The sequence below is a fragment of the Lethenteron reissneri genome, chromosome 49, assembly GCF_015708825.2.
Source record: "Lethenteron reissneri isolate LAM-NWPU_2019-01 chromosome 49, ASM1570882v1, whole genome shotgun sequence".
NCBI classification, from domain to species: domain Eukaryota; kingdom Metazoa; phylum Chordata; class Hyperoartia; order Petromyzontiformes; family Petromyzontidae; genus Lethenteron; species Lethenteron reissneri.
In genome coordinates, this window is record NC_083827.1 from 1,605,142 (window position 1) to 1,630,976 (window position 25,835).

The 25,835-nt window shown below is 54.9% G+C and overlaps 1 protein-coding gene across 1 annotated transcript in view; it reads right to left on the bottom strand.

The window, feature by feature from the left end:
- Positions 1–754: 754 nt before the first annotated feature.
- The window catches only part of LOC133354932 (cadherin-13-like), a 73,028-nt gene continuing 47,947 nt past the window's right edge, over positions 755–25,835 (bottom strand). Inside the window, exons 3-13 of the mRNA XM_061572131.1 lie at positions 17,670–17,764; positions 17,200–17,355; positions 16,199–16,343; positions 15,802–15,980; positions 15,212–15,352; positions 11,217–11,399; positions 10,251–10,507; positions 9,378–9,520; positions 7,952–8,197; positions 6,642–6,860; positions 755–5,285 (exon numbers count right to left, since the gene is read on the bottom strand). Coding sequence (XP_061428115.1) covers positions 5,278–5,285; positions 6,642–6,860; positions 7,952–8,197; positions 9,378–9,520; positions 10,251–10,507; positions 11,217–11,399; positions 15,212–15,352; positions 15,802–15,980; positions 16,199–16,343; positions 17,200–17,355; positions 17,670–17,764 — 1,772 coding nt within the window. The 3' untranslated portion in view covers positions 755–5,277. The remainder of the gene's footprint in view (positions 5,286–6,641; positions 6,861–7,951; positions 8,198–9,377; positions 9,521–10,250; positions 10,508–11,216; positions 11,400–15,211; positions 15,353–15,801; positions 15,981–16,198; positions 16,344–17,199; positions 17,356–17,669; positions 17,765–25,835) is intronic.

Sequence of the window (25,835 nt, forward strand, 5' to 3'; positions counted from 1 at the left end):
CAGTTTTTTCTTGCTGTGGTTGTCCCACCTGATAACAATTGCTTGTGTTGCGATCGAAACGTCGTGATCTATTATTTTTATACCTACGTGACTTTACCGAAAGAACCAAAGAGTATAAAGTTTAATTATATCACACGCTTTGAGGGTGCCGCGGTGGTGAGATGTTAACTACCTCGCCCGGTATATAGGTCGTGGCTTCGATCCCGACCCTGACGCCTGTATATTTCGAGTTTGCATGTCTCTCTCCCTGTAGTCGCGTGTATTTTTGTCCAGGTCCTCCGGGGTTTCCATCTACATTTAGAAAAATGCGTTCAAGAGTTTTTGGCTGCAATAAATGTCAACGTGATAAGCCACTCTGTTGAGCTATCATTTGTGGCCAGGTCGCTTCTGAAAAAAAATATATATATAGCTCAGTGGACCTTACCTGGTAAAATAAAATAAAGTTCATAAATTGCGTAAAAAAATAACGTGCATTCCAATAAACATAATACACTGCGCGTGGCACGTTACATTGTGCACATGTACAGAGTCACGCCCCAAAGCGCGTGGGGCGTTGTCGAAGCACGCTGTGTGGAGTGGGCGCCCACATCCCTAAGATGTCTTCCGATGTAGACGTAGGCTGCCGTGTTCCAGCACAGTGGCTTGGCATTCCAAGTGTCTCATCCAAGCCGACCGGCACACGCTTGCACAGAGGACACTGAATCGGATGGGTGTGTGCACAATGAAACGTCATTCAAATTCCACACATTTCAAGTAAAGGCAATTTTTGAAGTTTATTGGACATTTCAGCACCCAAACCTTGTGGCTTTATTTTTTAACAATGCACTTCACATAGCCGTGTAATTTCACTTTTGTGTTCAGGCCAGCAAGGGGGGGGGGGGGAGCGAGCTCTGTGCACGGGAGGATCACCGAGGGATCTTCACGACGCCACGGCCCCGTCACGCCGAGTGCCGTCGCGCTCCAGCCTGGATGTCGTCGCGAGCGGCGCGAGGTCACGTGGGCGGTGCTGCCCCCTTTGGACCTTCAGCGGCTCTGCTGCGACCTCACCGCCCAGGCCCTCCCGCTGACACTCTCGCGGGACCGCACGCTTCTATCAGACGGCAAAAAAACATTGGGCCACCTACTCGGGAGCCAATTGTAGAGCGTTTGCGGTAATGTGGAATGGCAAACTCCGGCCGGGTTTGACCTGCGGTTAGAGCGAACGGCCTCGCGATCGCAAGGCTGCCAATGCGGACTCGGGGGGCGACTCGCCCCACTATCCCGCCAAGGTTGAGAACGCGAGCGCCACATTGCGCGCACCTGTACGTTGAACTTCTCTCGCGCCGTACGTAGCCAACCGTGGCTCATCGGAGGTGCGGGGGAAGGACAACCAAACTAAACACACTGCGGGGAATCGACAGTGGTCGTGCTGCGAAGCAAAATTTCCACTTTGCAGGCCAAAGACACGCACAAGCAGGCGACATCCCTGCAACACGAACGGGCGCCCGCTCTGCGGGGGCCGTCCTTTTACGAGGGCCATCCTTCTCCCTTTGAGGTCGTGGCGCAAAGCGGTGAGCCAGGAGTACTGAGCCAGGGTGCAAGGCGGGACCCGTGCGCAGCCAACTCGTGACATGAAGGCTGTCAACGAGATGCGATTCTCGCTTGCCCTTGGCAATGGCCGTGTTGTGACGGACATCAATAGCCGCTGACCCCCACCACCAGCACCGTCCACGGATCGATGGGGTGCAGCGTCTATGAGCGAACGAGCTCTTCGGCGGTGACACCACTGAGCACGCGAAGCACTCCGCTCAGTCGAGAATTTGCCTTCATGTAATCCTGCACTGTGTAGTATATTAGTAAAAAAAGAACACAATACAACAAGCTGGCAGGCCAGCCTCCTAAGTGAGGACGTTCTTGGTGATCACCATCGCCGCTTTGTTCCGTTGGAGTGGCGCCCGCCGTGTCGACGTCAAGACCTCGCGCCCGTGACACTTCACACCGCGGGCGACGAGCTCGTTAACCAACACCACGAACCTTCTTTATTTTGTCGCTTACTTTTTGCAATATTTATCCAATTGAAAAAATCGTAGCTCCATCTCCAGCCGTATCTCTTAGTGAAATATAATGCGTTGACAGGTGTTGTTTGTTGACCGTTTGGGTCACCCTGTGCACCATGATAGACAAACACAAGGCAGAAACAACATCGTAGGCATCACAGGTCGATGGAGCATTCGCTTCCAAAGCCCCCGGCAGAAGCAACTGCCACCAGCATTGCATGGCTGATGGCGGGTTTGTAAATCATCAAATCTCTCATGGGACCTTGTGCTGTCGCGTATGCCATGCACATTGGTGGGGCGGTTTCCACAGCCGACTTACAAAATTCACTCCTGTAATTATTTGGCAATGGTAAACATTGCATAAATCCCGGTTCATGGATCGTTTAGTTTTCTGAAGGACGCACGGGGCAATAGTAATGTAGCGGGTCTTTCGGCACTGCTTCAGCACAAGATCTGGAAGCCAATACTGGTGCGTGCAGTCCAGAGGAGCCTGAATTCTAAAGTAGTGGCCACATTATATCTGGTGACGCTGCTGCTGTTGCTGCGTTGGCAGTGGTGCACACGCGAAAATAATAAAACGACGCAACGCATTAGTCAAGAAACACCGTGGCCTTAAAAAGAGAAAATATAAAATAATCATATTTAAAAGTATACATTGGCCCTGGTTCACAGCACACACAGAGAGGCGCGAGGTGGAGCGATCTCCATCTCTGGCCTCTCTCTGTGTTTGCTGTGGAGGCCACGGCCGCTCGTCGCGAGTGCGTTGCCTTTTTTTCTGTTACGAGTAGCGGCAGCGCGACGCGGGGAAGTTCGTGTGACCGCAGGGCGTGTAAAGATCCGATTCCGCGGCCATTTTAAACCATTCCACCAAAGATGCACGCGGTGAGCGTGACGTCACAAGGAGATCCCACTCCAACGGCTCAACGCCAATCTGTCCTTGACACGTGTACACTATCGTTCTGTAATAATCATCAAAAGGCATTTTTATTTTAAAAACTCAAACTGGTTTTCGTCTAAGCTTCAGAATATACACAAACAACACAAAAAGATCAACAACATTTGCGCTTTGCCCAACACAATTACAAACATACAAGCTTCAGAACACCTGGATGCACACCAGCTACACTTGCAGCAGGAAGCATGTTCTCTGACACGCAGCGCTGAGGCATTTGTATCAAACTGCTACGCACACTCCAATGGGTTTCCGGTTTGTACTTTGCGTCGCTCGGCGCGATGTCTGACGCTTGCGCTCCGCGTGCTTTGTGGGCCCCTTCAGAAACTGAAGCTAAGAAGCTCAACGTCAGACACCGTGTCGAAAAAGACGCTAAACAAGCGGCCTTCACAATGGTGCCGCTGTCAATGAGGCCAACTCCAGACAGCATTTGCCTCCGTGAGCCTGCAAACTAGGCCAAAGGATGTGATCGCGTGCTAAATATATTTTAAAATAAATTTACAACAGCTTTAAAATCGGCATTATGTCGCAGGACGCGCATTACCAACCTTGGTGAAAGTTTACGGGGAAACGGTCTCGTCGCTTGACCCTCGGTGGGCGGCAAAGAGCGGCTGCCGTACCGAAGAAACGGGTGTCGAGGCTACGATTGGGAGTCTGGAAATCGGCGTCAATGCAGAGTGCGTGGCTGCGGCAGACGAGCGTGCACCCTGCGGCAACCGCAGACGCCTCGCAGGTGTTCGGGGGAGAACACGTCGGAGTCGTGATGAATAACACATCCGGGCATTGGACTGGCACCCAAGCGTACGAGAACGAGCTATGGCGTCGCTTGACGATTATCCTGACAACACACCTCGGCCTTGTGGCCTCAATCGATCAATTGTTTTAACCCGCCGGGAGCGGTTCGTACGATGCACGTAACGAACCCCTCGCGCGTCGACAAAGCATGAGTGGCCTCTCTGCGTCGCTCTGTCCACATCAGCGTCTGGAAGTGAGAGTTCCTCGTGCACGCTGCTGGACGCTACATTCGTGGCTGCACAACGGACCCTGGAGGATTTGGGGGTTTGTTTTTTTCCATAGAAATCAAACGCTTGCAATCCAGGTGCCAGCAATGGAAACATGCTTCCAGTCGCTCATGCAGACAGAACGTTGTGAGGCCTTGACTCCTCCATGGTTGTCCACTCTCCCATTAGGCGCATTTGGGATCCTAGAATGGAATGCGCATTATGAATTATTATTGATGTGTTGCTCGAAATAAATGCATCTCTTTAATTTCCTAACCCCGATTCGTTCATCCGCACGACACCATGACTGCGCATGAAACAGACAGCTCCAAGTTTGACATCTTACAAAAACAAAAGCAATGTCGGAAACGACGCTCGGCCACATCTACGATACATCGTGGCATTTCCTCATCGCCCTGCGGCACCTCGCTCATCACGATTGTGGGCCCCCTTCGTAGCGAAGCCTATAAAGCGACAGCATTACGGGAGAACGTCCTAAAACACCACCGATCCAGAGAGCGTGTATGCCCACACATGCCCATCCCAGCTGGGAATATGGCAATTTTAAATGTTAAGATAGTACAACAACTATAAGCATCCGCATTAAAGATCGTCGGTGTTGCGCAGCCCTGATGCCTCGCTGCCACAATTGTGCCCAAGCACGATATTCAGAAGCGCATTCCCTGTTGACAGCGAGGCCTAAGCCAGGCTATGGAGCAGGCTAGGGCAGGTCACCCCGCTCGGCTGGTCAGGGGCCGTGGGCCTTTCCCCCGTAACGCTGCGTGGCCGCCGCGTACATCGCGGCGGGGCGCTTTTCCCAGGGCCTGCACACGTTTCAGTGACGAATGCGCAGGGGATGCAAAGCTTTGATTACGTGATCGGTGCCACACGAGCCTGAGATAAGCACGGCTAAATAGAGACAGAAAATTCTATCCGTAAACACAGAGACCAAAGCCCTAGTTTTTAACAGACAACACGTATTAATTAATACAGTAGAGATTTAATTTCGACTAGCAAATGCCAATGCACATTCAAACGAGGATATAAATGGCACAAGGTACCCCGTTACCAACGAGTTAATCAAATACGCGCTACCTCGGCAGAAATCACACGCGCTGGGCACGGCGCGCACGCACAAACCTTCCTCCGCACACACAGTAAGTCGGCCGGCGTTGTCATGCAGAGCGAGGTTGGTCTTCCTTCTTATAACGGACGCCCCAGGGAGAGTAAATGGCGGTGGCTCCGTGTGCGTGCGAGCGAGCGAGCAGGCTGCCAGCGAGAGGTGCGCTCACGGCCCTGCGAAGACAACGACGACGACAACAATGGCAGGGGCAGCGACGTCACAAAACGTCACAACGCCGTTGAGTGGCGGTGACCCAACGACCCCGCAAGCTCTCGGTGGGTTTTAGTCGTCAGGTTTTTGGGGCACGGCGTGCGTTGAGGCCGGGTGGATCGTGGTGGGGGGGGGGGGGTGCAAGGGTGGAATACCGCTGAGCTCCCTGGGTTCAGATCCGAGCCCCGTGACCAACGTGAACCTTTCGAGTATGGCGAGTTTGGTAACCTCACCAAGAATTGCCAAATATTCATTCATTCATTTGTTTCGCTTGATTCTATCAACTCCGGATGAAACCACAGCACGCCGGCCGACGTAACAATAGCTAAACAAACCTTTAATGTAACATCCGGTTCACGGCCGTTGGGCCTGTGCCCACTCGCCGCGATAGAAACGGAGACAACAACAACAACGACAACAACAAATAGCAGAAGCGGTGACCGCGAAGCAGCGGCACAACGATGAATTTAAACAGGGGGGTGGGGTGGAGCTATGCAAGATCCACGATTGTGGGCCCCCTTCCTTTCTCCCAACTCACTTTTTACTGAAATAGCTACGGATGTTTTTTAGCCGCATAGCAATAATACGTCAGCTACAACTGTCTATATTAGTTTAAGTTGCTGCACAGCGTATTGGGTTGAGAGGAAGCCAGTCTCACGGTGACGGTGTTAATTAAAGGATTTTACGGTACAATACTCGCAATTAAGTTGTCATGCGTCGTGCTTTCATGCTGCACGTCAGCAAAAAAAGTCCCGGGTCCAGCGACAAACACTAGCAGCAGCGCCGCTATATTTGACGCTCTGTATTTTTCGGAAATATAATTTTTTTTAAATTTAGAACACAGTTTTTTAGCATTTATGGTTAATTGTTGGAATATATTTAAGTAAATAAAACACATTTCTTTTTTGTTTTTTTGTTTGTTTATCTGTTCTAGATTTGAAGCTTTCGTGACTGCAATGATTCATACTCTTAGGTCTTTTCGGTAAAGTCACGTAGGTCAAAAATAAAATAAAAATTAATAAAAGTAATAATAGAAATAAAATAATAATATAATAATAAATCACTTTATCGCATCATTTTATTTTTATTATTACTTTTATTAATTTTAATTTTATTTTTTACCTACGTGACTTTACCGAAAAAACCTAAGAGTATGTTAATCTGTTGATTCGGGGCCCCCTCGTGGCCGACTGGGCCCCTATGCGTCGCTTAACGCTGCTGCATACCCCCCACCCCCCATAGCTGCGCCCCTGCCGCGAGGGGCGAGGTAGTCGGGACCGCGCGAGGCTTGTGGGCCGCACCGGGGCGCCTTCACCCACCCCAGGTGGACAGGAGCCCGATGGCGAGCAGCGCCAGCACGCTGAGGGGCGCCAGGCCCAGCGCCCCGCACTCCATCTTGCCCTTGGGGCACGGGCACACCAGCACCGGCACGTTGGTGTGGTTGTTCTGGGGCGGGTTCCCCGAGTCCGTGGCCACCACGGGCAGGAGGTGGCGCCCCTTCTTGAGCGTCTGCAGGAGCCGCACCTCGGTGTGCGTGCCTGCCGCACGCCCCGTCGGGGCAGCAGGAGAACGGGCGGAGAAGACACAACCCAGCGTTAGCCCAGTGGTGACCCATTGCCTGTGTGGTGTAGTGACTAGCCCAGTGGTCACCCATTGCCTGTGTGGTGTAGTGACTAGCCCAGTGGTCACCCATTGTCTGTGTGGTGCAGTGACTAGCCCAGTGGTCACCCATTGCCTGTGTGGTGTAGTGACTAGCCCAGTGGTCACCCATTGCCTGTGTGGTGTAGTGACTAGCCCAGTGGTCACCCATTGCCTGTGTGGTGTAGTGACTAGCCCAGTGGTCACCCATTGCCTGTGTGGTGTAGTGACTAGCCCAGTGGTCACCCATTGCCTGTGTGGTGTAGTGACTAGCCCAGTGGTCACCCATTGCCTGTGTGGTGCAGTGACTAGCCCAGTAGTCACCCATTGCCTGTGTGGTGTAGTGACTAGCCCAGTGGTGACCCATTGCCAGTGTGGTGTAGTGGCTAGTCCAGTAGTCACCCATTGCCTGTGTGGTAATTTGTGAGACAAGCAGCAACCACCGGGAATTCAGAATCAGAATCTTTGTTATATCCTGGAGAAATCCGATAGCCGTGAAGCTCTTTTTCACAGACGTCCTATTGCTTCTTCATTGCGCGAGTGCCGCTTCATCAATACATGCTGTTTACTCACGTGGGGGGTTTTTTCTATCATAAGTCGGTTCTGTTATTAAAATTAAATAATCGTTTACAAAAGTGAATGACATTACATAAATATTTTATCTAAATAAATAAAGACCTTAATTAGTATTCATATACGTCTCAAAAAACCTCTAGGGTACTTCCCGACGAGGTAGAAAGCTGCAATTTGGTACAGCTTTTCGGACACAAACAACAGGAAAATTATGAAAATCCGAGATTTTTCATTTTAAGGCCCCCAAATCTCGATATCAAGTGCTCCATAAACATGTTTGTGCGTGTCATTCAGAAACCGTTCAAAATATAAGATTGCAATTTGTTTCGTTTGATAGAGCAAATTAAATGAAAGTGAGAACCATCATTGTATTTTATGATCTTCAAATCTGAATAATTCGAAAACGGAGGTCGCTCACCGTTGACCTTGGTGAGCTTCCAGGTCTTGTCGAGCCCCATGGGCGACTTGGGCAGTGCGATGATGAAGGGCTCCCCGTTGGGCGCCAGGTCAAGGTCCCGGGCCCACAGCGTGCCGAGCGGCGGGGACGAGGCGTTGCGTGGCCCCACGCACACGCGCAGGTCGGCCGGCATCACGTGCGGCGCGTTGTCGTTCTCGTCCAGCAGCGTGATCACCAGCGTCGCCGTGCCTGTCGCCGGCGGGACGCCTGCACCCGCCAGCAAACGCTTTGAGGCTCAAAACCGCGCGCTTAACTTCAACTATTTTTTATTATAGCAGGTAAGGCCCACTGAGCTACGTGGCTCTTTCTCAGAAGCGACCTGGCCGCAAACGATAACTCAACGAAGTGGCTTATCACGAGGAAATATATCGCAGCCAATTACTCTAACCGAATGTTGATTCTAAATGTGGTGGGAAAAACCGGATGCCCTGGAGAATAATCCACGCGAGACACATAAACTCCAAATATGCAGCAGGCATCATCATGGTTGTGATGGAACCCACGACCTCCTGTATACCAGGTGAGGTAGTTAACATTCCACACCCTCAACTCGAGCAGGCTCTGGGCGAGGCCTCGGCCACGCTGGTGATTGCCGAGGGCCGAGCCGGAGCTGCCCGTGACCGAGCATCTGGAGCATCGTTGGCAGCAACCGAGCGGCTCGAGGCCTGGCTGAGCCGAGCGAGAGGCTGAGCCACAGCCGAGCCACGACCGAGCCAACGGCCCCCGAGACTCGCGGACTCCGAGAGAAATAAGCGCCGCGACATGCGCGATGCGCACGCCGCGGGTGACACGTTCATCCAGCAGCGGATTGAAAAAGGGTCGTTGACGAAGAAAGACTCTTCGTGTGACGAGGACTCGGCTGTGGGCGAAGGAGCTCCTAGGGCGTGGGCCCATGGTCGGCCCTTGGGCCCTCTTCCACGCTGGGAAATTTGAACTTGTGAAAAAATAAAAGGCAAGTCATGGATTTCTGATCGCACGCAAACTAACCTCAAGGTGTGTGGAGACCTGTAACCTGTGGCACAGGAGGCTCGTATTGTACGGCCCTTCGCTCATCCACTGATGGAAGGCTTCCACCATGCCAGACCAAGTAACGGTGGTTGCTGGGCTATATTCCACTACTCTGGTCAGTGCTTTTTGGTGAAGTCGGGGGAGGGGTAGGCCCGGTTGACGTGTCACTCATCGTTGATGTTAAAAGCTGTGGACGACTCGGCCCTCAACGAGTACGACGTGATAAACATCAGCACTCGGGGATACAAAGGCGGCCCGGCGCGGTGCTGGCCACCCACACCCCGTTGCGTGCCGCGTCGGCCTTCATAGGCGCTACTCGCTCACAGCGCTCGCCCCAACGGCGGGGATCTCCGCCTCGGCGTGCGAGCGCGGCGCGTACCGTTGTCGGTGGCGGTGAACACCGCCGTGTAGCGGCTGTTGTTGACGAAGGGCGACTCGCGATCGAGGCGCTTGAGCGTGCGCACCTGGCCTGACGTTGGCACCACGCTGAGCCAGTTGGCCGGGTCCGACAGCACCGCGTACCTGAGGGTGGGGGGACACGTGGGGACGGGGACGGGGGGGGGCTCACGCCAGCTCCCACGCTCACACCCGCTGAGCACGCTGAGCCGCTTGGCCGGACTGTGAAACCACTGCAGACGACTTCACCCGTCTCGTGACAAGCAGCCCCTTCGGTCACGAAAACTCGGCGCTGTGAACGCGGCGCGAATATCGAACATACTCATTAGTCGATTACCTGGGGAATGGTGGGGGAACGGTTAGCGCTACGCTGTGCTACGAACCCGGCGACCCGAGGTCGATTCCCGCCTACGGCCAACACCGGTGACGATTATCTAAACCGGTCCTGGGCCTCCCCCTAGGTCGACTCAGCCTCTTAATGAGTACCTGGCGTGGTGTGTAAACATCGCTATTGGGGAGACAAAGGTGGCTGGGCGTGGTGTTGGGCACCTACCCCTACGTGTGCTGTATCGGCTTTCACAGGTGCTCGCTAACAGCACTTACCCCAAAAGTCAATTAAGGCTTTAAGGGGGATCTTTGTCTTTGTGCGTGTGTATTAACGCAGTGGGGGGGGGGGGGGGGGGAGCGGTGGTTGGCGCTGCATTGCGCTACGAACCCGGCGATCCCAAAGTCGATCCTCGCTCACGGCCAACACCGGCAACGAATATTTAAACCGGCGCTGCGCCTTCCCTAGGTCGATCTGTCCTTAAACGAGTGCCTGGTGTGCGTGTGCAAGTGTGCGCACACACGCACTCACCGCACTGTCTGCTTGTGTGCGCGGTCAGGGTCGGTGGCGTTGAGGCTGAGCAGCGTGGTGCCCGGGGCGGCGTTCTCGCGCCACGTGATGGCGAGCGCGGACGAGGGCGCGAACTCGGGCGCTTCGTTCACGTCCGTGAGCATCACGCGCACCGTCGCCGTGGACGAGGGGCCGGCCTTCACGCCCGCCGCCAGCGCCTCCTCGTTCTCCGCCACGATCACCAACTCGTGCGCCGACGAGCGCTCGAAGTCCAGGGGCTGCGGGGCGAGTGGGGGGGGGGGGACGCGGCGATGGTCGCACCTTCAAGAGGAGAGCGAGTCGGCGCCGTTTGGCGCGGACGCCGATTGTCTTCGAAATGAATACAGAGACATAACTGCGCGATTTTTGTCAATATTGATAGGCAGTAGTGTGCTGATGAGTCCTGATGAGCACAAATCCGGTCAACAATCGCGTCTTTGTTTCACTGCCCCCTGTTGGGATGGCCACATTTCCTCAACCTTTTGAGTTTGTGGTCTAAAGTATGAATGACAAAGGTTGCCATACTTTCAGTTCTTTTTGCGCTGGTGGTCTGGACAAGTACAGCACTGTACATGCAATGCTGCACAGCTGTGTGCGTTGTGAAATCTATTTGTGTCCAGCCTGCGTTTATGTTCCCGTTGTGATGGATTTTCTAGTCGTTTACAGATTTGAATTAGTAATCCGATCGATGGACTTGACCCCGCCAAAGCAACGTGGAATTTACACCACTGGTTGAGGGCTGTAAAACAGGGCCCGGACAGCACCTCAACATTCATTTGGACAGGGCGCCAGTTTGACTTGTTGCGCTCCGAACGGACCGGTCCCACCATAGGAACGTGGAATTCCCACAACAGACTCCGGAGATGCCCTCCCTCTCGCGTCACGGCGCAGCACGCCACCCCCTCCCTGGGCATGGGGCCACGCTGGAGTGTGGTGGGGGACGGGCACCTTGACGGCGGCCAGCATGCCCTGGTTGGTCTTGGGGTTGGTGCTGACGTTGAAGAGGGCTGCGTCGTTGCCGTGGGCGATGTGGAAGACGGCGCGCCACGCGGGGCCGCCCGGCTCGTCCTTGTCCTCCACCGTGAGGTTCAGGAACACGCCGCGCGCGTCCTCGCGCAGCGTCACCGCGTGCTGGGGGGGGGGGGGGGTCACGGGAGGAGGGGGGGGGGGAGGCGCGCGGGGGTCACCGCAGGTCACCGCGTCCTCACCGCGTCCTCGCTCACCGTTGAAGGTCGTCACGCGTCGCGCGTCGTGGTGAACAAAGGATCGGGTCATGCGTGAGATTTAAACGATAACAATCCCATCGATAGTTGTTGTTCATTGAAGAAGTTGTTTTTAACGGTGTTCCAATTGTTCTTGGCATTCATTGATGTCGTGAGACGAAGAAACTCCCGCAGTGAGCAGTGTACCACACGGAGTCGGAGAATGCCCCCCCCCCCCTAAAGGCGATGTCTTAAAGACAACTACGATCTGACGTTCATTCACTCTCTTTCATCGCCACTTTGATTTTGCCCTGCAACGAGCATCAAAAGCAGGTCAATGAAGCCTCAGTGTTGTTCAATTCTCAGAGCTGAAGCAAAGTGAATTAAATTAAGAGCCGGACGCAATGGGGAGTTTGTTGGTGCAGTTATTGGTGATAATAACTGCACCCTCAACTCGTTACACTCGACAAGCCGGGGTCGGCTCGGCGCTCCGACCCCCGAGCCCTCCCCCACCTCCGAACCCCTGGGCACCACCTGCCCTGTGTGCCCCACGCCCTCGGTGGCGTGTGCCGGCTGCGTCTCTGCCCCTCTCCGTCACCAGTCCCCCCGTGCCGCCCTGCCATCCCTCCCGCACCACGGTCGTGAGATGTTAACTACCTCGCCTGCTGTACAGGAGGTCTGGAGTTCGGTCCCGACCCTGGTGCCTGTAATATTTGGCGTTTGCGTGTTTCTCCCTGTGGTCACGTGTATTTATCTCTGGGTCCTCCGGGTTTTCCATAAATGTGCGTTTAGAGTATTTGGGTGATATAAGTTTCAGCATAAGCCACTTCGTTGAGCTATCATTTGTGGCCAGGTAATTAAAAGGAAGAGCTACATAGCTCTGCTGCCATCTCCTGGCCTCCTGTCACCTCCTGGAAGCGTTTGGAGTTGCGCAAAGCGGTGCGATCCACCAACCCTCGCATCCACAAGGCACTGGAGCGTGGCATGCATCACCATGTGTGGAGTGCAAAACCGCAAACCCCTAAGGGGGCCACAAGCAGCCGCTCTGCATAGCGTGAGGGCGGGCGGCAGGTGGTGCCACCTCGTAGCTCTAAAGGCCACAGAGACCCGCAATCTACTAAGAGGGCCCGGTCCTTCCGCGCTGCCTCGCACGGGGGGCCCTGCTCACGGGCAGGGCTGGACTGGACGCAGAGCAGCAGTCTGTAGGGCAAATGCCGGTGGCCCGGTGCAGCGGGGGGGTCTATGTGGGGAAATTGCAAAAATGACCAAAGTAATATTTTATGACCTCTAATGTGTACGCTTCATTGTTTGTTTACTCTCTCGGTTGGCACGAAGTCCCCATATTCGGCAGCCCCAAAGATTCTTCCTCGTTCGTTTTTTGGACCCAGCCCACATGCGTCAATGAGATCGCACAGCAAAAATAGCACTAACAACACGAAACATCACATCTTAACATTTAGCGAATTTCATAGCCCGAATTTGGGCCCGGTGGGTTTTCAAATGCCTGGGCCAATTTTTTTCGTCTCAGTCTGTCACTGCTCGCGGCTGCGGTCCTCCAACGCCGCCGGCACCAGGGGTGGTAGTGCCAGGGTCGTTTCCTCTCGACCAGGGAACCGTGCGAGCGCGAGGTGTCATGGCGCTGCTCGCAACGCGGAACGAGCGGGCGGTGGCAGCACGGCCAGCGTAGTGATTCGCACACTGCAGCGGTCTTCACTCGTTTTCAGCCGGCTGGGGGGGCACTTTCACCGATAAAATGTCAGTGTGCGAGGGCCGCCACGCGTTTGAAACCATTGGGGTTTAATAATAATAGTAATAATGCATAAAACGCCCTTAAAAAATCGTTCTCAGGGCGTGTGCATGGCAAGGCAGAAAACAGTTAACAACGAGCATGAAAAGGAGACCGTGAGAAAGACGGTTGGAAGTAGCTGGAGAGAAACCATTCTAACAGCAACACGACGAGTGGTGTTGTCACTCGTTGTGCATCGTCAGGGGGCCGCACTCAAGGCCACCAGGGGCCGCCGGAGGCCCGCGGGGCCTTGCGATGAAGAACCCCGGCGCACGCGGTCGCGCCGTTTAATCGACCGATCGTCCGGCCCGCACCGCGGACGGATTTTTGAATCGCTGAATCCCTCGATCAGGAACTGCCTGGAAATCGCCTTAAAGTTTCGGGCTAAACAAATAAAATTTGATTTGCGATCGTGATGTTGGGTTACCCATTCATTAATTCAATGAATGTTTTGAGTATGAACTCGCCCCCACTAAAGAGGGCATCGCAACACTTGAACAGCATACGTTAAACGAAGGAAATCCTACCTATAAAATGGAGACTACACATTCATTACACTTTGCATTAAAATTGAATTAGAAAGTGTGAGCGTCACGTGGCAGTGACGTCACTGGAGAACTCCAGTGACGTCACTGGAGAACTCCAGTGACGTCACAATCACGCGCGACGGAGAAGAGCCCGGACACACGACGCTGTTGAACAAGACCAACTCGGATTCGGCCCAAGTTGGAATCCTCCTGCCGCTGCTGCTGCCACGTCTGGGGTCGAGGGCACACCCCCCCCCCCGACTGCTGCCCCCCCCCCGCAGCAGTCGAGTTGATTGTCGATGCATCACTCAGCGAGTCAGTCGCCTCTCTATCCCCCTTATATCTTCCACACACTTCCCCACCCACTAATTTACCTCCTTCTCTGCCCCACCCCCCCTCTCCCAGACTTAACTTCACATTTAGCAATCTTTGGAAGAACGTAATCAACCAGGTAAAGTGTTAACTGTTGTGTTAGCTGACTCTCTGTGTTGCATTGCATTACATTTCTAAGTTGACTGGGTTTGTTTTCTCAAACTTCCAATTTCTCTCCCCCTCCCGCTCTCATTGACATGCACATTTCTCTGCCACAACCCCCCCTCTCTCTCTATATAATACCTCATCACAGAGGCGTTGTTTCTCTGTGTGTCTCTCTCTGTGTGTGTCTCTCTCTGTGTGTGTCTCTCTCTGTGTCTCTCTCTCTCTATGTATGTGTCTCTCTCTCTGTGTGTCTCTCTCTCTGTATGTGTGTCTCTCTCCGAGCTTGTATTCACACCTGATGACGGTTGCTTGTGTTGCAATCGAAACGTACTATTCTATTATTTCTTTTCTTTTCTTTCTACGTGACTTTACCGAAAGAACCAAAGAGTAATTCCTGCAGTCACGAAAGCTTCAAATCAAGTTTGAACCCTCATATCGCTATTACCATGGGCACTGTTCTTCACTCATTCATCCCTCCTCCTCCCGTGTTGAAGACTCGCCAGACACTCACCGCTTCGCACTGCCTTCAACCAGCACCACCCTTGCAGCAGGTCACAGCAACACACTTCCCCACCCACTAACTTACCTCCTCACCTACCCGCACCATTACCCGCCCACTCACTCACCACACCGCAGGTCACCTCCCTTTTCTTTATGCATTGTCCCTCGCACACTGCCACTTTGGAATTCCCTCCTCCCATCGTCTCTCTTTTCCCAAGCTCTTATTAGAGTAACGTTGCTCACAATCCATTACAATTTTTGCGAAGTGTTGCGGCCCATTTTACGTCCCGGGCCCGCGTGGGCACTGCGCTCAGCCACTACGCTAAAGATAGACGACAATGCGAGCCGCTCGCGCTGTTAGCCTCGCGTGCTCACGGTGAGCGGGGCAGAGGGGAGCCGAGTGGGAGCGGAGGGGAGTGGAGGGGAGCGGGGCGAGAGGGAGCAGCGTACCGAGGTGCGTGTGAACACGGGCGCGTGGTCGTTCTTGTCGGTGATGTGCACCGTGGCGGTGGCCGTGCCGGTGAGGCCCTGCTCGACCCCCGGCGTGTCGCGCGCCTCCACCACCAGCTCGTACGCCAGCGTTGGGAGAGACTGCACACGCACGGCGGGGTCAGGGGTCAGGGGTCGCAGCTTCTCGACGTGATGCAACCCGAACTAGGACCACACAGAGCACCCTGTAGTCCGCGCTCCTTCAACGGACGGGGAACAGCAAAACCACGCAAACTATTTCTCTCGTCGTGGCCAGCAGCAGACCTCGACATTGGCGAGCCAACTCCTTCGCCTGGTGCGCAGGAGGTCGTGGGTTCAAGCCTGACCCTGACGCCCGCTGTATATTTAGAGTTTGCGTGTCTCTCTCCCCGTGGCCGCGTGGATTTTTATTCGGGTCCTCAGGGTTTTCTTTCCCCATTTAGAATCAACGTCAGGCGTTTCGAGTATTTGGCTGCTATACATTTATCCACCCGTGTGCGTTCTCCCTTGTTGAGACTGGAAAACCCGAGTCGGAGTGGTCGGGGGTGGTGGACGGGGGGCAGCCCCCTGACCTCGCGGTCGAGCAGTGCGGCGTCCACGTTGGTGGTGATGCTCCCCGTCTCCGCGTCGATGGTGAACATGTGGGCGCTGGGCACCGCGGGTGACTGGCTCAGGATGGTGTAGCGCAGCTCCGCGTTGTCCGTGTCCTGCTCGTCCGCATCCTCCGCCGTCATTATCATCACCACCGTCCCTGCGGCATGAACGCGGCGATTCGAGAAGTGTGACGTGTAAAGTGCGTGCGCGTGTGTGCGTAATGTACGCAGTGTGTGACGACGATGTGCGTGGCCTGTGCGTGTGCGTGATGTACGCAGTGCGTGATGTACGTGGTGTGACGTACGTGGTGTGTGTGCCGTTAGTGGTTCGTGTGACGTACGCGGTGCCCGCACGTGTGTGTGACGCGCTCCGTACCGTTGGGCGAGCCCTCCTGCACCGTGCCCTTGTAGGGCCCGTGTGTGAACTGCGGTTTGTTGTCATTGAGGTCCAGCACGCGCACCTCCAGCATCACGGGCTTCTCCAGCTGCGAGCCGTCCACCCTCACGCCCTCCACCCGCAGCTGCCACGTGGCGGGAGGCACCAGCGACGCATTCGGGGTCGACATTCGGGGATCAATGTGAGCATAACTGGGCCTTTGTCGGAGGCCCTCGCTGACAGCGCTTGCCCTGACAGCACGTGTACGTCTTTGTGTTGCACGTGCGTCTGTGTCTGCGTATCTCTGTGTGTGGTTGTGTGTCTGTGTGTGATTGTGGGGAGCGGTGGTGTAGCGGTTGGCGCGGCGTGCTATGAACCAGGCAACCCGGGTTCGATTCCTACTCACGGTCACCACCAGTGACGATTATCTAGGTCGACTCAGCCTCAAATGAGTACCTCGTGCGGTGTGTAAATCTCGCCACTGGGGAGACAAAGGCGGGCGGACGTGGTGCCGCGCCGGCTTTCATAGGTGCTCGCTAATAGCACTTGCCCCAACAGTCTGTCAGGGCTATATAGGGGATCTTTGTCCTCGTCTTTTTTTGTTGTGATTGGCAGAGGAACGACACTCACAACAACGAGTGTGTGTCCATGCATGTGTCTCTCTCTGTGAGTGTGTCTCTGTGCGTGTGTCTCTCTGTCAGTGTGTCTCTGTGCGTGTCTCTCTCTGTGAGTGTGTCTCTGCGCGTGTGTCTCTGTGCGTGTGTCTCTGTGAGTGTGTCTCTGTGAGTGTGTCCATGCATGTGTCTCTCTCTGTGAGTGTGTCTCTGTGCGTGTGTCTCTCTGTCAGTGTGTCTCTGTGCGTGTCTCTCTCTGTGAGTGTGTCTCTGTGCGTGTGTCTCTGTGCGTGTGTCTCTGTGCGTGTGTCTCTGTGAGTGTGTCTCTGTGAGTGTGTCCATGCGTGTGTCTCTCTCTGCGAGCGTGTGTGTCCGTGCTGCCCGTGCCTGGTACTGGGCGATGTACTCGCGGTCCAGCGGATGGGTGACGAAGATGGTGCCGTCCCTCTCGTTGATGGTGAACACCCCGCGCGGCTCCTCGTCAGCGCCGGCGCCGTGCAGCCGGAAGTAAACCTCGCCCGGGAGGCGGTCCGTCACCTCCGCCTGGGGTCAGAACAGGGTGGTCAGGGCAGGGGGTCACGGCGCGTGAATGGAGGTAAAGAGGTAGTTTGGGGTCAGCGACAGCATGGTCGAAGGTCAGGGAGTTTCTCACCCGAGGGTCAAAGTGTCGTGTAACAGTTCACTGGAAGAAAGCCTCACGACTAGAAACAGGGCCACGTTGACTACGCCGAGCGGCGATTTCTCTTCCTCGCGAATGAGGGCTGAGGGGGGGGAGCTGGGGGAGGGGGGGCGATGACTGCGCGGGGCCGGTGCCTCGTTCACCGGCGCGCCGTCCTCTGCCGCCACCGCCGCCTCACCTTGCCGACCTCGCGAGGGAAGGTTCCGCGCAGGTTCTCGTACACGTAGATGTTGTTGGCCGTGAGCGTGCGAGGCCTCCGGCTCAGCAGCACCCCTGCACGGGGGGGGGGGGGGGTGGACACACGCGGTCAGTGCAGAGGGTCAGTGCAGAGGGTCAGTGCAGCGGCCCAGAATGAACGCATCGGGGGCGGTGCGGGGAGGTGAGGGATGTGATGGAGGTGAAGAGAGTGGGGAGGTGAGGGATGCAGGGTGGTGAGGGTGCCGGCAGCGATTGTGGTGAGAAAACGGCGGATTCACGAGGGACGCGCCGATGGAGGTGCAAGGTCCCGTCGCGGAGTTGAGGCGCGCGTGGGAAGAGCGCGAGAGCTCGGGTTGGTGACACCGCTGGTGTTTTGCGCGCCTCTCCCGAGAACCCTCCGTCGCTTCTGAGACGCTCAGCTCAACGCTGGATGCTCGACTCCAATTTCGTCAACTTGAGCAGCGGCGGCGTGAAGTCAGCGTGGACTCATCTTGCCGACACGAGTCCAGAACTCGGCTGCCAGAATCCGATCAACAGTCCCGGCATGCCTCTCTTCACGGGCTCATTCATAGAAAGTTCAGAGTGGTGTTTGAGATCCTCCTTGTGATCTATAAGCCTCTCAAAACCGGACAACCGAGCTCACTCGCGGATTTGCTGAACCCGTACGTGCGGCCGTCCCGAAGGCTCCGCTCATCGATGGCCGGCGCCCCCCGCTCCCCCACCGTGTATTCCCTGGACGTGGCTCCCTCTGTTGTGCTGCTCCCCCTGGCTGTGTGTGAACGCCCAGGCGCCCAGTGTTGTCCGTGACTCTGGCATGACGGTGAGAGCGGTGTTTGTTCTCCGTTGCTTTCGGATCTCTCAGTGAGCTCCAATACGCCAGAGTTGAATTACTCCTCCCCCGGGCAACGAGGTATAAAAATGTTTTTTACTATTTATTTAACTATTTCTTGATCTATTTATTTATTGCGACGTACTGCACTTTATAAATGTATTTTATCATTATGAAAAATATTTTTTTACGGCTGCTGTGCCAGCTCTTATCGTAGTTGTAATCGTGGAGAATGTCAACTTCAAACACACGAAGCCGCAAAGTGCTCGAAGTGTTGTGTTATTTTAATGGCCACTACGCACTGGAAGGCAGCGCCACTGGCTCCCAGCGTGGAGTACCAGAGCACAGCACACGGACATCTCTGCGTGACCCACCAACCTCACCACGACAACTCTGGGCAGTGGTGGCGAGTCAGAGTTGGCCCAGGACCTCAGGTCCGAGGTGAGCCTCAAAAAGGGCCGAGGGCTGCTCATCTAAAAATTTTCCCTGAGCCTCCAGATCCGTTTCGGCGCATTGGGCACCACGCGAGCTTGCAGACACCGAGGGCCGCATCTTCATCAGATTCCTCCAGCTCAAATACATGTTCTGACATCGTTCACCGCGACGCGAATATTCCTGACCTCCCGCGGGTCGCGCTGGCGCTGCGCTGCCAGAGGGCAGCCGTGAGGAGGCCGAGAGCTCAAATGTTAGCGGGGGTCAGCACAGCCGCACCCGTGGTCAGTGAAGTGGCGACCACCGCCTTGTCACAGAGACGTGGCAGGTGGCACGCATAGAGGGGGGGCGGGGGTATGAAGAGAGGGGGAGGGGCACGAGGAGAGGGGGGGGCACGAGGAGAGGGGGGCACGAGGAGAGGGGGGAGGGGCACGGGGAGGGGGGCACGAGGAGAGGGGGGAGGGGGCACGAGGAGAGGGGGGCACGGGGAGGGGGCACGAGGAGAGGGGGGAAGGGGACACGAGAGGGGGGAGGGGGAACGAGGAGAGGGAGAGGGGTATGAAGAGAGGGTGGAGGGGGGCACGAGGAGAGGGGGAGGGGGGCACGAAAGGGGGGAGGGGGAACGAGGAGAGGGGGAGGGGGGCACGTGGTTGTTTATTATTAGCGGCTACAGTAGAAACAGGCGCAGCAGCTCGTCTAAATGTCTCAGGGGCTCCGTCCACTCTGCCACCGCTTCTGTTTTGTTGAAAGTTTTAGTTTACGAAAAAACAGCATCACATAAGTTTGTTTACACAGGAGAGCCCTTATCGCAGAGAAACAGCAGAAGCACACGAACCCTTTCTGTCTCTCTGCTGAAGCCCTCTCGTGGCCAGCAAAAGACATCCAACATTGGCATGGACCTCCTGAACATCTCACTGCCGCCGTGCGCAAGAACAGAACGGGGATCTTCCTCGGCAGGGCCGTCGCGAGGTTTACCACCACCACCACCACCACGGCCACCCCGTGGTCGGTGTCGTCACGAGTGCCCTCTAAATATAGGAGGCCGCAGCTCTCAAATCTATTTTTGCACCACCCCCTACATTTTCGGCTCAAGGCATCCGCCGATGTCGCCCGCGCCCGACGCTGCCGCTGTATCTCCGATGTTTCGCCGATGTTTCGCAATCTCCCCCCCCCCCCTCGCGTCCTCATACCGGGCCTGGCCACGAGCTCCGGGCGGCGGCTAACGCTGTGACCCCCGGGGTAGCCTCGGCAAGGAAGCCCCAAGCCGTTATCCGGTGGGCCCCACTTACTTGGAACGTTTGATCAAACCCTTGGTGACATTTAAATATCATCATCATGATTATCATCATCACCATCCCATGGGGTAGATCGCTCCGTTGGTTTCCACTGCACATTTCGTAATTATTTCGGTAAAGTCACGTAGGTAAAAAATTAAATTCAAATTAATAAAAATAAAACAATAAAAATCACGACGTTTCGGAGGCAACACAAGCTTCCGTCTTCAGGTGAAACCGTCACAGCAAACTATCTGTACCTTATATAGTGGTTAAGGGGGGAGGAGCCAGGAAGGGCAGCGGGGGAGGAGGAGTTGTGAAGTGGTCAATTACTGCTTGTGTTATACTGCTGGTGGGTAAATGAATTAGATACGATTAAGCCGCTCTTGGTTTTGCTGTTTGTGCGCAAGTCGCTGTGGGATGAATGGACTCGTGGCCAGGGACGTGTTGCGCAAGTCACTGTGGATGTACATCATAGAAAAGGAGCGGAAATGCCCATGTTTATACCAGTGTCGGCTGACAATAAAGAGTACTGTTACACGTTAGGGATGTTAACACTCGGTGAAGTAAAATAGTGCCTGTCAGATAAGATGGTCCAAAAATGTGTAATTAAATCTTTTTTGCATGGTTGATAACATCTTTCCAATGATTACTAAGTTTGTACCCATCATCACGGTTGAAATGATGTCTGTGTTTGTATATCTGAATGGCTTCGTGTACAAACCTTTGATGGTAGCCAGAGGGCTTGCAGAGCACCTTAGTCTTGGAGAAAACAATCTCATGAGAGCCCACCGAGTTGTAGCAATGATCAGCAACGGCGGACGACTCAATTTTGCCGTGTTTCAAATCTGACTTGTGCTCGCGGACACGATCAGAGACATGACGTTTCGTTTCCCCAATGTAACAGTCACCACAGCTGCAACTCAGTTTATAGTCTCCAGGGTATTGCAAGTCAGGGATGACATCCTTCACAGATGGAATTAGATCACGGATTTTATGTACTGTACTGAATCGGACTTGGATCTTATGTTTGTTTAGAATTTTGGAGATCTTCTAAACAAACATAAGATCCAATTCCCACACAGATTCCTACTTGAAACCCGATTCCCACCACCACCCATCTCAAAAGAATTATCTTATCAAAACGCTATACCACAGAGCTCATGGCATTTCTGACCAACACCACCTGGCCAGTGAATTAAGACATGTACATCGGGCCCTCAGGATGAACGGATACTCTGACCGCACCATCCGCCAAGCTGTTTCTCCCACCATACAGAAACAGCCACATGAAACTCCGATCAAAACTATCACGTTACCATACATAGCATGCGTGACCAAAAAGATCTCCAAAATTCTAAACAAACATAAGATTCAAGTCCGTTTCAGTACAGTACATAAAATCCGTGATCTAATTCCATCTGTGAAAGATGTGATTCCTGACTTACAATACCCTGGAGTCTACAAACTGAGTTGCAGTTGTGATGATTGCTACATTGGAGAAACGAAACGTCATATCTCTGATCGTGTCCGCGAGCACAAGTCAGATCTTAAACACGGCAAAACTGATTCTTCCGCCGTTGCCGATCATTGCTACAACGCTGTGGGCTCTCATGAAATCGTCTTTTCCGAGACTAAGGTGCTCTGCAAGCCTCCTGGCTACCATAAAAGGTTTGTACACGAGGCCATCCAAATATACAAACACAGACATAATTTCAACCGTGATGATGGGTACAAACTTAGCAATCATTGGAAAGATGTTATTAACCATGCAAAAAATATTTAACTACACATATTTGGAGCATTCCTGGCAGCGATTTCAGCCGCACCACCTCTACATAACAATAGGCTCAGTCAACCATTCTACACAACAAAGACTAATATCCTGGCAGCGATTTAAGCCGCATCACCTCTACATAATAATAGGCTCAGTCAACCATTCTACACAACAAAGACTAATTTCCTGGCAGCGATTTCAGCCGCATCATCTCTACATAACAAAAAGGCTCAGTCCCTTTTACATGCACCTTTACATCATCCGCACCTAGTTTACACAACAAAGGCTCATTCTTAACAGCGGCTTCAGCCGCACCGAACCTCACAACAATAATATTCAGGGCCTACCTTGGCTCCTCCCACCCTCAACCAGTATATATGTAGAGGTGTAATTGCGCATGTCTACGAATGTTGAGGTGTGATTATGCATGGCCACGGATGGCCAACAAACACAAGGGGCGGGGTTACGGCCGTACACAAGGGTGGCGCTCGCACCGACGTCCGCATGTGTATCCCCCACGGGCCCCCCCCTTGGGGGCAAGTCCTATAAAAGGTGATGAGCCGAAAGGCTCGGGAGTCGGGACTCAGCTATAACCAGAGAAGACGGAAGACCAGCTAGTGTAGGCCCCAGAGCTCCCCTGGCTCGCTGTCCTTATAAGGGCCGACCAGGGCAAGCCGGTGGCGTGGCCCCGAGAGCCCAGACGAAGCTGGTCTGGTGACTCAGGGAGCCGGGATCCCAGCTTAACCAAGCTGGGACAGATAGCCTCCCCTAGTCCCGTAGTGGAGGAATTGGTATAGGTTAGAGGGGTTAGCTGTCGAGAAATCCCTGTAGCCCAGTGACCTGTAAATAACTGTGTTGGTGTAATAAATAAGTGTGCCTCCGATCCTGTCGTCAAGCCTCCATATACTTACTACATCTGGTGTCAGAAGTAAAACGTCCAAACGATGGACACACGAGGGACGACACGTACCAAGGAGTCGGAGATGGAAGACGCCGCGGCCGATTCAACACCAGAGATGGCCGGGGTCGGATCGGAGCAGCCGGGGCCAAGTACACCCGTGCCGCTACGACAAGAGGGGGGGGATGCGTCGGCTGAAGGACTCCGGCTGGCCCACTCCCGCCTGGCGGAACTGCTCTACGCCGCCGCCGCTGCGTTGGAGGAGATCACGCGGCTGGGGGCTGGAGGGGCAGCGCGGGTCGACGACAGCAGCCGGCGCGCGGCAACGTTTCCCGCCACCCCGACGCGGCTGGCGGTTAAATTTCCCGCCATCTCTACAGTGCGAGCGGACGGCGGGGCCGGCCCGCGTCACGTGACTGCTGAGCGCCAAGCACAAGCCGTGACATCATCAACACCGGCCGGCGCGTCAACATCGGAGCGACCGGCGATGCCATGTGCACAGCCCGCCCACACTGTATCATCGGCGGGGAGCGACGGAGAGCGATCTACAGCCACGGACGTCGCCTTGCAGCAGCGTCTGCCACCTCTGAAAGAGTTCGTAGGCGCAGACGGAGACTGGGGCGGCTTCAAGAGACGGTTCATCGCTCATCAGGAGATGGCGAACTGGACGGACGCCGAGGCTCTACGCGCGCTGCCAGCGATGCTGGACAACGACGCCCTGGCTACCCTCACCTCGGCGCCGAGGGAAAAGCGCGCCACCCTACACCTGGCGTTGCAGCTGCTGTCAGCCGTCTATGGGCCGCCTTCGGACTGCAGGCAGCTTTTCCACGATCGGCGTCGGGGCACCAACGAATCACCTCTGGCCTTCCGGACTGCTCTCCTGGCTCTAGCGAAGGCTGCTTTCCCAAGGATGGACGAGGAAGGAGTGGATGCCATGGTGGCTGAGAAGCTGCTGCTACTCGCTGATGAGCTGGACGTCAACGTCCTGGCTCAAGACGACTCAGAGATGTCGTCCCTGCTGGTCGCGCGCCACATCCACGGGGGCTTGCGGTCCCTTCGTCGAAAGGCGGCAAAGGGGGCGGCCAGCCATGCCATGGCGGCTACCGCCCTCCCATCGGAGGAGGTCTGCGGGGTGGAGCGGCGAGGGGAATGGAGAGCGGCAGTACCACAGGCTCGGAATGGACCGAGCCGCCAGGAGCAGCCCAGGACATCGGGGGCGCTCACACGCTGCTACAACTGTGGCCTGCAAGGCCACGTTGCGTCAGGATGCCGGGCTCCCCGTCAGCGCGGGGCGACACCTCGTCAGGACGCCACGCCGTCTCCTCCCAAGCTCCAGCAGAGAAATACGGCGAGTCGCGGCACCTCACACGTTTGGCCCACGCACACATCCGACACACACTCACGCGCCCAACTAAACAGGGCTCCAAATTCCCCATCCGTCGCGCGCGATCGTTCGGTAATGCGGCGGGCGCTCCAACCGGGTCAGTGGTCGGAGCTCGCCCATCGTGTCGTTGCTGCGTCGGCGGGATCTTCGGTCGTGGTCGGTCACATTGATGGGGTAGAGGTGCAGATTTTAATTGACACAGGGGCATCGGCGACCATTATATCTGATTTAATTTATAACATCCTTCCCGTTCAAAGTCGTCCCTTGCTCCCTGTTGACGTGCCGTGCTATGCCGCTAACGGGGGCTCTCTGGGCATTATTGGCCAAATCCGCGCCACTATCTGCATTGGGGACATTAAATTATCCGGGCCTGTTTTGGTTTCCTCCTCACTCGCGGTTCCGTGCCTGTTGGGGACGGATTTTCTGGCCAAAATGCCCATCCGCATCCTTATTGACCAAGGGTGCATTGAGCTCCCATCGGGCCGACGCGTTACATTTCTGTCTTCCCCTACCACGGAGCGTCGGGCGTTTGCCACCGTGCAGGCGCTCGTCACAAAAACTGTGCGCGTGCCTCCGGGGGCTCAGATGCTCGTCCCTCTTAGATTGCGTCGGCCGTTTAATGAAGGGGTTGCGGATCGGGGGGTCTTGTTGGGACCATCTCGGGCCGGGGTAAATGGACCAGATTTGCTCGCGGCTCAGACCATGGTGAGGGGGGATGGGGACCCCTTCATTGCAGTCCTTAATGTGGGATCGCGAACGGCCGTGGTTCCTCAAGGGACCGTGCTTGCACACGCAACGCCGGTACCCTATGAGGAACCACTCGTGGGTCAGGTATCCACCGATCCTCCGTCGCGACCGCATTCGGACTGTGATGACGGTTGGCTGGATGCGCTTTGCGCGGGTTCAGTGGACCTGTCCGACTCGCAGCGCGCGCAGCTGCGAGTTCTTCTGAGCGAATTTGCTGACGTTTTTAGTCAACACAAATTTGATATTGGTTGTACTAAATTGCTGCGACACCATATTGACACGGGTGACAGCGCGCCAATCCGCCAAAATCCCTTTCGGTTGAGTCCCGCCGAAAAGGATCATGTCAAATCGGCTGTTGATGACATGCTAGCCGCCGATATCATTTCCCCTTCCAATAGCCCGTGGGGCGCGCCGATCGTTTTGGTGAAAAAACACGACGGATCACTGCGGTTTTGTGTCGACTTTCGGCGTCTGAACAAAATCTCTGTGGCAGATGCGTACCCGCTTCCTCGAATGGATGAGTCGCTCGATGCCTTGGCGGGGGCGCGATTCTTTTCCACCCTCGATTTGCTATCTGGATTCTGGCAGCTTCCTCTGGATGACGAATCAAAACCTAAGACTGCTTTTCGGACACCGCAGGGTCTCTTCCAATTTAACCGCTTGCCGATGGGTTTACATTCTGCGCCGGCAACTTTTCAGCGGTTAATGGAATTGGTCTTGGCAGGGTTGCAATGGGATTCGTGTTTGATTTACTTAGACGATGTCATCGTCTTTAGCAAATCCTTCGAGGAACACCTCCAGAGGT